We start from the raw sequence: 11,385 nt of genomic DNA, 5'->3' as shown, positions 1-11,385 counted from the left end.
AGGCCACAATAGTAGAAATTCTCCTTAAGCAGAAAACCTCCAAATGAACTCACCACCCACCAAACATGCCTTGAAGTTCACCTCTTCCAAGCCTGGGCTGCATCCGAGTCAGAAATACACAGTTCTGTCATTCTGCACCCTTGGCTAAAGCAGGCATCACCAGTTGATTGCAGCACACTCTTTCCCTTGTCAAAGCAGCTAAAGCAGGCATCACCAATTGATTGCAGCACACTTTCCCTTGTCAAAGCGGCTGCTGCTCCCTCTAACTTAATGCTAGAACAATTCCTCTGCCCAAATGCTCTGTCCCAGCTCCACCTACCTGTTCCACTGCTTTAAATCTGCCACTTTTCTACCTCCTATTGAAAAATCCAAACAACCCCAAGAATGATATTGAGCCTCTGTTCACCTTTAATGAGTTTTAAAGCCATGGAGGAGTTATTCTCTAGGAGGGCAGTTAAAGAGCACTACTCGCCTTCCTGCCAGGACCTGGAAAGTACAAGCCTACCTGGGTTTAGTAAAGAACCCCACGTGGTCATGACACCAGAAGGAGACTGGTACTGGAGAGATCTGGCAAGGTGAGGGAGCAAGGGGGAGAAATGAAGAGAGGAAAGGATGAGAGTGCTGAAGAAGGCATACAGCTTGCGCCAGGATTAGCCCAGTTAAAGAGTAGAGAGAGGTCCTCCCACACGAAAAGGAGTTTTGGGAGGTTATGTCAAAGAGGCACTGCAGAGCTTTAAAGTCAGACAGTGCCGGGTTTAGTCCCAACTCAGTCTCTTACTAGTTCATTAACTCTGTAGACTGCAACCTTGTAAAAAATAATAACTCTCCCCACCTCTGGGAGCAGTGAGGAAGACTGAAAAGTGTACAAGGGAGCTGGTACAAGGTCCAGTTCAGTTCAGTTGCTCAGTGGTGTCTGACTCTTTGAGACTCCATGGACTGCAGCATGCCAGGCTTCCCTGGCCATCACCAATCCCGTAGCTTGCTCAAATTCATGTCCATCGAGTCAGTGATGCCATCCAACAATCTCATCCTCTGCTGTCCCCTTCTCCTCCTGCCTTCAATCTTTCCCAGCATCAGGGTCTTTTCAAATGAGTCGTTTCTTCCCATCAGGTGGCCAAAGTATTGGAGCTTCAGCTTCAGCATTAGTCCTTCCAATGAATATTCAGGACTCATTTCCTTTAGGATTGACTGGTTTTATCTCCTCAGTCCAGTCCTCAGTAAAATCCTTATCACTACTGACACCTCAGAATATTTCTAATGTGATGAGAGAAAGAGATTTCAGAGGGTCTCACTGAAAGATGGAGGCAGCATAAATGACCTTACCAGATTCCCCATATCTTCTCATTTGTGTGCTAACAAACTTGATCATTTTAGGTCAGCTTATCCTTGAGAATCTTTTTAACCAGTAGCACATTATCAGACTTTAAACATTGTGTTATGGGAGCTTGCTTCAATTAATACACAGAGAATCTTTATTAATAGCAGCACATTCTTTGTAACTTAAAAGGAGTATTCTGATCTTAAAAACAGACAGTAGTTTAAGCAAGGACTGTTCTCTATTCCAGTTTCTGAGAAAATCATCATCTTTTCATGAATTAGGCCAGGGAGTGACTCATCTTTCAGCACATTTCTGCAAACAAGGGAAAAGAAAGGTCATGGGAAACAGTTACAGAGCACTATTTGTGGTAATAAAATATTAATATGGCTGGATACATGACTATATTGGCTGGGTACATGACTGTAGTTGCTGAAGAATCTTTGAAAAGATTTGGTAGCGAAAAGGGAGAGAGGGACAAGGAAAACATTGTAAGGACAGAGGAAATTTGTTGAGGACGGAAAGTTTATATCCTTCCAATTTGGTTATTTCCTTCCTATTTGGTTGCAAACAAATAGTAATGAGACCTTTTGGGGATCACTGGCCAAGAGGTTTTGAATCTACTATGTTGAATTAAAGTCTTGGTACATGTTTTTCACATAAAATGAATGTAATACTAATGAATGCACAGATTCTTTTAGCAGCATCTTCATATGCATTTATCCTTATTTCACAACAGTCTTATGATGCTCATTTTACAGAGAAGGAAACTGAGGGTCAGAAACTTTAAATGACTTAGTAAAAGTATGTGAATGTCTTTCTGTCTTATAACACTACATAGTGCTCTACAAGTGACTCAAGTACGCAGCTTGTTATGTAAATAGAGCTGTTAGGCTGCGAGGCTGTCATCAAGTTGTCTAAAGAGTCTAAAGATATTCCCAGGATGCTTTGCTCTAAGACAGAAGCTCATAACAGAATCAGTAATGAAATTCAACCTCTGTTAGCTTTATGGCCTTGTGTTGTCATTTTTTTTTTTTCTATCGTGTCTGTTTCTAAAGAATTGATTTAGCAAAAAACAGTGAACATTTTGTACATTTGTATAACACATTACAATATGCAGAAAAGTGGCCTGTGCCATGCTCAGGTCTCTGTGGGTGTTGTATGGATCTAGAAACTTTCTTAATCTCATGTTTTAAGATCCTACTATAGTTCTTCTGAATAGACGGGGCCTTTATCTTTCATGTGTGTGTGTGTGCATGTGTGCTCGGTCATGTCCGACTCTGCAACTCCATGGACTATAACCCACCAGGCTCCTCTGTCTGTAGAATTTTCTAGGCAAGAATAATGGAGTGGGTTGCCATTCCATTCTCCAGGGCATCTTCCTGACTCAGGGATCATATTCTGGTGTTAACCAAGGTTTCATTACTGTAGACACATCATTCCCTGCTATGGCTAAAATCCTACCCATAAAGACTAAAAACAATGGAAAAGTATTATTTTTTTTTTTGGAAAATTATTTTAAATAGTAGAAAGCATAATATGATGGAATTCAACATGAAAGTAGCCTAATAATTATACCTTTTCTTTTGAGCTTCAAAGCTTACAAATGACATATAAAACAAGATCAAAGTATCCCTTTTCATCCCCCCAAATAGGATACTAAAATATAAAGCAGCCCTTACAGATTGTTTTTGTTTTAACTATTTGGGAGGCAGTATAGCACCTTAGTCAAGAACGTAGGCCCTTGATTAAGAATCTAAGCTGCCTGGATTCAAATTGCAGCTTTACCATTTAAATATTCACCTGGGCAAGTTATTTCAGCCATTTAAATCCAGTTTATTCGGGACTTCCCTAGTGGTCCAGTGGCTGAGACTCTGAGTTCCCAATGCAGGGAGTCTGGGTTTGAACCCTGGTCAGAGAACTGGATCCCATATGCCTCAAGGAAGAGTTCATATATCACAACTAAAGATCCTGAAATGCTGCAACTAAGATTGAAGATCCCACATGCCACAACTGAGACCTAGTGCAGCCAAATAAATAAATATATTTTTTAAAATAAAATAAAATAAATCCAGTTTATTCATCTGTAACATGAGCATCAGAGCAGTGTTCTCCTCATAGAGTCACAGGCAGAATTTTAAAAGTTCATCCGTGAAGAGATCTTGACTTAGTTCCTGGACTGTGTTGGTTCTGTCCATGTCGTTGGCATTTAAGCAATCAAAAAGAAATTTGTGAAGAAAGAATCGTATTAGCTGAACAGGAAGTTGTAAGCCTGTCCTTTTCTTGCATGCCACAGACTTTTATCTCTGTGTTGCTTTCTAGAAAAGGAGGAAAGAAGCTGTTCCTGCCTTTCGGTGAGTGGATGTAGTTTATTTAACTTAATGAACTTGCCGGTGTGATTCTTGTTTGTTTTCCCTAGATTCAGCCAGGAAGAATAATCCTTCTTAATTCTTGCCTAAAATGTTCTCTAGAGCTTGTGTAGAACATTCTTCCTTAGAGCACAGTGCATGCGTGTATGCTTAGCTGCTTCAGTTGTGTCTGACTCTTTGTGACCCCATGAACTGTAGCCCATCAGGCTCCCCTGTCCATGGGATTTTCCAGGCAAGAATACTGGAGTGGGTTGCCATGTCCTCCTCCAGGGAATCTTCCTCATTCAGGCATCGAACCTGAGTCTCTTATGTCTCCTGCATTGGCAGGTGGGTTCTTTACCACTAGCGCCACCTGGGAAGCCCCTAAAGCACAGTAGGCTTTCTGTCAAATATGCATGAAAATGAGACTTTTAATATCTTGATTTTATTATATACAAAATCAGGTTGATTTTGCAGTATATAACAAAACATTGCCAAACATAGAGGCTTAAAACTAATTATGTATTAGTTCAAAATTCTCGAAGTCGGATTCGGGTTGGACTTGTTTAAGTGGTTTCTCCACTGGTCTTACCTAGGCTCACTCGTGTGGTTGCTGTCACTTATGTGGTGGACTAGCTGGGGACTGGCTGGTGCTTGACGGCTTGCTTGCATATCTGGTGGTTGGCTGGGGCAACAGACTAGCTGGGTCACATGTCTCCAGTGTCCAGCAGGCTACTCTGGGCTTTTTCACATGGTAACTGCGTTCCAAAAACAGTAAGACAGAGGACAACTCCTGGTGAACAAGCATTTGTCAAGCCTCTGCTTATGCCATGCTTGCTAATGTCCTGTTGGCCAAAATAAATCATATGACCAAGCCAAGATTCAAAGCATGGAGAAATAGACTCCATCTCTTGATGGTAAAAACTGCAAAATAATGTTGCCATTTTTTCCTTAGTATTGAATTATAATCCTCCTCAGGAAAAATTAAATCCATTTGGTTGCAAATAGCATGGAACATAAAAATTGAACTATAAAGACTGAAATTTTCATCTCTAACTTTTGGCTACAGTGAAGTCTCATATAAGATATGGAATAAGGATAGAGAGTGGAACCAGTCAATAGTTATGCATGTTGTACCTACCAAGCTAGGGTAGTATACATAATTTAATAGTGGAAGAAGAGGGCTTCGTTCAGTTCATAGAAATCATACTCCCCTCACTCAAGGATATTGTAGTCAGCTGATTTCAGAGATGCAGAAGACCATACTACAAGGTAGTTTGTGATAACATTATGGCAATGATGCAGCTAAGAAGTATTGGAGTTCTGTGGAATGTGTGTGTAAGGGATAGAAATCTGTGTGTTTAAGGGATAGAAAACTCCTAGGAGGAGGAAGTGAGGCTTCAGTTCATTCAGTTCAGTTCAGTTGCTCAGTTGTCTGACTCTTTGCGACCCCATGGACTGCAGCAAGCCAGGTCTCCCCATCCATCACCAACTCCCAGAATTTACTCAAACTCATGTCCATTGACTCAGTGATGCCATCCAACCATCTCATCCTCTGTTGTCCCCTTCTGCCTTCAATCTTTCCCAGCATCAGGATCTTTTCAAAAGAGTCAGTTCTTTGCAGTTCTTTGGCCAAAGTATTGCAGTTTCAGCTTCAGCATCAGTTCTACCATTGAATATTCAGGACTTATTTCCTTTAGGATGGACTGGTTGGATCTCCTTTCTGTCCAAGGGACTCTCAAGAGTCTTCTCCAACACCACAGTTTAAAAGTATCAATTCTTTGGCGCTCAGCTGTCTTTACAGCCCAACTCTCACATCCATACATGACTACTGGAAAAAAACATGGCTTTGACTAGATGGACCTTTATTGGCAAAGTAATGTCTCTGCTTTTAAATATGCTGTCTAGGTTGGTCATAACTTTCCTTCCAAGGAGCAAGCGTCTTTTAATTTCGTGGCTGCCATCATGCCAAGTGAGGCTTAAACAAAGCTAAAGATATGGACAAATTTGCAAATAAAACAATAATGTGTTCCAAGGAATAAATGTCAAGAAATGGATGCTAGCATGGGAATGAATTCTGCATATTTGGAAATAGTAAGGATCCCTAAAGGGCTGGAAGAGATGATACAGCAACTTGGATTTGTAATGCATAGTAGGTCAATTGCTTTCCATGCCTAAATTAAACCTAGCACTGAAACTAATGATTTCAGGTCTCTGAAGGCCAGATTTATCTTCCTAAAATACTGTTCCCATCCCATTCCTCTTTTGCTCATTGCAAATCTTTGATGGCTACCCTTGGTACATAAGAATGAGTTTGTACTGCAGAGCTTAGCATTAAACCAACTCTTGCAATATGCCTCAAATCACATTTTTAGTCTTCTCTCTCACTCTTCCTCTATCACATTTTTTTCTCTGGAGCTGTAGCCATTAAATATTGTATGAAATCTCTCTTTACCCAGCTTAAAAATTCTTAGGCTTTTTAGATTTTCAAACTTAATGTTGGGTTTTGAATAATAACAATAGTGAATTCTAGGCCTTTACAAGCAGAATTTAAAATGAAATCACAAGTGTTCTTTTTTTTTTTTTTTTTTTTTGGTCAGGTGACATTTTAATAGGCTAGAAATAGAAAACCTGTCCTGGGAGACTATCAAGAGCCACGTGTGCGCCCGAGCCGGAAGCAGAGGCGCAGCACTTAGGGTCTGTGGGGAAACAGGCTGAGCGCGACGTCAACGGTGGCTGAAGAATCCTTGAGGGTGGTTATATTTAAACGGCTTCATCCTGCTGGGACCCCTGAAAAGCCGCAGACACATCTTCTCCTGGGGAAACTCCTTGGGCCCCTCCACGCTGTCGTCATGGCTCTCTGTCTCCAGGTAGACGTCCAGCAGCACGCACAGGCGCTGCAGCTGGTTGGTCAGAAGCTGGTGGCCAGGCCGCGGGCCGCACAGCTCCTTGTAGCACACGTTGACCTCGCTCTCCATGGCCCGAATACTGTCATCGTTGTTGTTGGTTTTCTCCCCTTTCCAGTTCAGACAGAGTTGGACAATGGGTGGGATGGAGGAGTAGCCGGGGTTCAGCACTACGGCAGCCTGGAGCTTAGCTGTGCCCCTCTCCACGAGTGCCATGTAGTAGAGATTGGTGTCCCCAGCCAGTCCCGCCTCCACGATGTCTTTGGTGAAATGCAGCTCCGTGTAATCCTCATGGGCAATCGTCACCCACTTCACCAGGCGAGAGACAACCTTTGCAGGGAAGAGGTAGTGGCAGTCGCTGGTAACCGGCACAATGCCGTGTTCCAGGGAGGCAAACTGCTTGTGGAGGGCGAGGCGGGACTGCACCCTGGTCTTCAGCAGGTTCATGGTGGTCTCCATGTGACTGGCGCTCAGCGAGTGGTCTGCGATCACAGTGTGCTGGGGCTGCTCTTTGGGGAAGTGGAGGCCACCCAGCTTCTGCACCCACAAGTAGGGGTGACCGAGGTCAAGTACGTAGTCCCTCAAAGTCAGGATGCCAACTTTATCGAACTGATACTGATTGGCTGGATTTGGAGTTTTCTTTCCATGATCCCCAGGGTACAAGCAGCTCAGGACTGAGTCAGGAGACAGCAAGTCACCCGCACTGATGGGGGTGATCAGCTCCGTAGCGGTGGTCACTTTGGCTTTCACCGTCATGATGTTGAGGTTCATGAGGTAGTAGAAAGTCAGGTGCAGCACACTGTCATCTTTGCACTTCAGGTCCAGCAGAACAGACAGCGGGTGCCTCTTCAGCATTTCCTTGCGCTTGTCATCTAGCTGAACTCCCAGTGTGGGTCGCCGGCGTTTCGTGGTCTGCTTCTCCTCGGCGTCCGAGTCGCTCTCATCGTCCTGGGAGTCCTCGGGAGGCTTGAAGAGAGCCTTGGCCTCATCCACGCTGCCTTCGATCGCCACAGACAACGTCTTATCACAGGCCTGCCCGTACGCAGTGGCTTGGACAAAGAGCACATAGAGGGGAGGCGGCAGGTGTCTGGCTGTCTCGTACTGCTTGTGAGCCTGGTCAAAGGGCATGAACAGGTACTCCTGCACCGGGAGGGAAGCCTGCATGATGCTGTTGAGACGAGGCTGGAGGCTGCTCAGGTACTCCTTCTTAACCTCAATCTCCTTGAGGATCTTCTCCTTGTTGGACACGCACTCTCGGTACTTCTCCGCCAGCCTTTTCCGCTGCTCCAGCTCCCAGTCCAGGCGTGCAAGGGTTTGCTGGTGAGGGTCTCCCATGGTGACTTCCGCCTTGCTGATATCTGGAGGAGCCTCCTTATAAAACTCCTCTAAGCTGACCAGATCGATTTCTTCGTGCTTTGACTTAAACTCCAGACACTTGGTGATCTCCTTCTGCAGGTGCATCACCTCATACAACAGGTTCTGGAGCTGCAGGTGATAGGCGTCCACTTTCTGCTTGGCCTCATGGGTCTGATCTCTTCTTTTCTTCAACCTGATGTGGGCTAATCGGTTAAGCTTCTTCAGAGTCATAAAATGCACACAGCTCTGGATCCTCCGATCTTCTATCTCAACCGCCGCGTCCTTGCCGCCCCTGCTCTTCAGGTCCTGAATCTCGGCCATGAGCCTCTGCAGCTCCTGGCACGTGTACTTGTACAGCTCATAGTCTCTGCCAGGGTCCCGAAGGTCCACCTCAGCCTCCTCACTGTAGTATTTACCTTCCTGTGGAGGCAAGGATCAGGCCTGCTCAGTGTCAGAACGAGTACGCTTCCCTTCAGCTGGTGCTCCATCACTTCGGATCACTTTGGGCTTTCGTTTTTTGCTTGATTCTGATGACATCGTTGTTTGGTAAAGTCAGGAGAGAACAGCAGAGACCACACGGCACCCAGAAGCGTCCCGGAGAGCGTGCCACTTCCGGCGTCGGGGACTCTGTGGCTACAAGTGTTCTTTAAGAATAGTAATCACAGATATCTCTACCATGTAGCTTTTAGTTTAAATTTCAAGTATTTTCGTAAAGATTTCTTTTACTACATAGGTTCTAGCAAAGGATAGTTACCATCAATCAAAATTATCTCCCACTGAGTACCCAGCACTGTCAGGAGCTATTTTTAAATCCTATCTACCTCTTATTTGGCCTGGACTATCTAAACCTTTTATTGCATTTATTTTTTTAAAAAGAAGAAGTACATCTTTGTTCCAGAGATATACCCCATGAGCCAAATATGAGTTTCATGTACGTATCCTAGTATTTAGCCTGTGAGTGGCAGGACATATCTCCTTCACTATATATGTTCTAAATCAAGCAGTAAAGCAAAAGGAATTTTTCTGATGTTCAGAGTTGTGAGATATTTCAAGATGGACAGTCTTCAATTTTAAAAAATAACACAATCTAACACATATATATGGAATTTAGAAAGGTGATAACGATAACCCTATATGCAAAACAGAAAAAGAGACACAGAAATACAGAACAGACTTTTGAACTTTGTGGGAGAATGTGAGGGTGGGATATTTCAAAAGAACAGCATGTATACTATCTATGGTGAAACAGATCACCAGCCCAGGTGGGATGCATGAGACAAGTGCTCCGGCCTGGTGCACTGGGAAGACCCAGAGGAATCGGGTGGAGAGGGAGGTGGGAGGGGGGATCGGGATTGGGAATACATGTAAATCCATGGCTGATTCATATCAATGTATGACAAAACCCACTGGAAAAAAAAAATAATAATAATAAAAAAAAAAAAAGAACAAATAGATAACCAATAAGGATCAGTCCTGAATATTCATTGGAAGGACTGATGCTGAATCTGAAATTTCAAAACTTTGGCCACCTGATGCGAAGAGCTGACTCATTTGAAAAGACCCTAATGCTGGGAAAGATTGAAGGTGGGAGGAGAAGGGGATGACAGAGGATGAGACAGTTGGAAGGCATCACTGACTCAATGGACATGGTTTTGAGTAAACTCTGGGAGTTGCTGATGGACAGGGAGGCCTGGCGTGCTACAGTCCATGGGTTCGCAAAGAGTCAGACACAACTGAGTGACTGAACTGAACTGAAGGAACTACTATATAGCGAAGGGAACTCTGCTCAAATATTCTGTAATAACCTAAATGAGAAAAGAACTTGAAAAACAGATACATGTACACGTATAACTGAATCACTTTGCTGTACACCTGAAGCTAACACTGTAAGTCAATTAGGTCCAATAAAAAATAATTTCGATAAAATTAAAAAAAAAAAAAAATAACACAATCATCTTTACCCAAGACGGAAAACAAAGTTTGATAAAGCAGTTTCTCAAATTGCCTAGGAGTTTGGCAGTGAAATTCTTTTGGTGTAAAATCATTAAAATAATGTAACTTATTTTGGATGACTTCTCAAAATTCTTGAAAGGGATAGCTTTAATGTAAATTTAGATTCCCTCACTATTTTTGACCAAAACACATCAGCACAAATCAAGAACCCTCTTCCGGACTTCCCTGATGGTGCAGTGGGTAAGAATCTACCTGCTAATGCAGGGGACACAGGCTCAATCCTTGATCCAGAAAGACCCCACATGCCATGGAGCAGCTAAGCCTGTGCATGGCAGCTGCTGAGCCTGTGCTCTGGAGCCCAAGAGACGCAACTACTGAAGTCCAAGTGCTGCAACTACTGAAGCCCAAAGGCTGAGAACCTGTGCTCCACAAGAGAAGCCACCGCAGTGAGAAGCCCCCACTCACTGAGACTAGCCCAAACAAAGCAACGAAGGCCCAGGAAAGCCAGAAATTAATTTTCTAAAAAAGGAACCATTTTCTAAGACTCAAAAGCCCCAAACCTTCACATGTGCCTACAGGATGTGTTTATCTCCTCTCAGAAATCAACTGACACCAATGTCTTGAGTGAAGGGACTATGACTTTATCATGAATTAAACACAACCCTCACCAGATAGTGTAGAGTTACATACTCCAAGGAATAACAATCCAATTACTGTCCTTTTAACATAAAAATCCCTGTCATGTCTGTGAATTTTATTCTAAACTTCCCCGGAAATTGAATTCACTGCGTCTAAAAAGAAAATTGGTTTGATGACCCAACCCTTTGGAAAAGTTCAGCTATATCCAGTATCATGTTTTGGAACCAATATAAAAGAAGCTGAAAAGGCCATTAGTATGGGTTTCTATCAGCTGAACACCACAGGCAAATTGAATCTCCAAAGTGCACAGTGTTTAACGGGAAGCTTAAAATCATTACACCAAAAATGTCACCCAAGGGAGCTTCAGTTCATGTAACTGATTCTGAAACAATATTCTTTTTGCTTAAATACCATTCTGTTTAATCATTCTTTTCTCCACTGATCAGTTTAACCATCATTTACCCTTTTTGCTGTAAACCTTTGATATTAATGGCAAAAAGGGCTCCCGGTTCTGAGTTCCATTTAAGCCAAATCTTGAACAAATATTTCAATGTCATATTTGTTCTTCCTCTTTGATGTGATAGGCTATGTATGGTAACATAATTGTTGTTTTTGTTTGTTTGTTTGAGGTGGAAAGAGAAGGAGACTTCTAGAAGATGGTAAACAAAGCCTTGATAGTTTTTTATATTAAGCCATGACTATAGTGATCAAGACTTGGCATTTACTCCAAGTAAATGGTGACTCGTTCTGTGCTTAAAAGGGGTTTTATGTGTTTTTTTTAAAATAAGTTTTGCAAGATTTTAAAAAATTGATTAATTTGTTTATTTTTGGCTGCACTGGGTCTTCATTGCTGTGTGCGGACTTTCTC

At 42.9% G+C, this 11,385-nt stretch overlaps 1 protein-coding gene across 1 annotated transcript; it reads right to left on the bottom strand.

Moving 5' to 3' along the window:
• Window positions 1–6,261: 6,261 nt before the first annotated feature.
• Window positions 6,262–8,539, bottom strand: LOC133046400 (THO complex subunit 5 homolog). Its single transcript, XM_061129235.1, is given in 1 exon segment — window positions 6,262–8,539. A coding segment is annotated over 1 exon segment (2,073 nt). The 5' UTR covers window positions 8,463–8,539; the 3' UTR covers window positions 6,262–6,389.
• Window positions 8,540–11,385: the final 2,846 nt, after the last annotated feature.

Source organism: Dama dama, chromosome 3, assembly GCF_033118175.1.
Source record: "Dama dama isolate Ldn47 chromosome 3, ASM3311817v1, whole genome shotgun sequence".
NCBI lineage: Eukaryota > Metazoa > Chordata > Mammalia > Artiodactyla > Cervidae > Dama > Dama dama.
The sequence above is the reverse complement of the archived record's forward strand: the minus strand, read 5'-3'. Positions and strand labels throughout refer to the sequence as shown.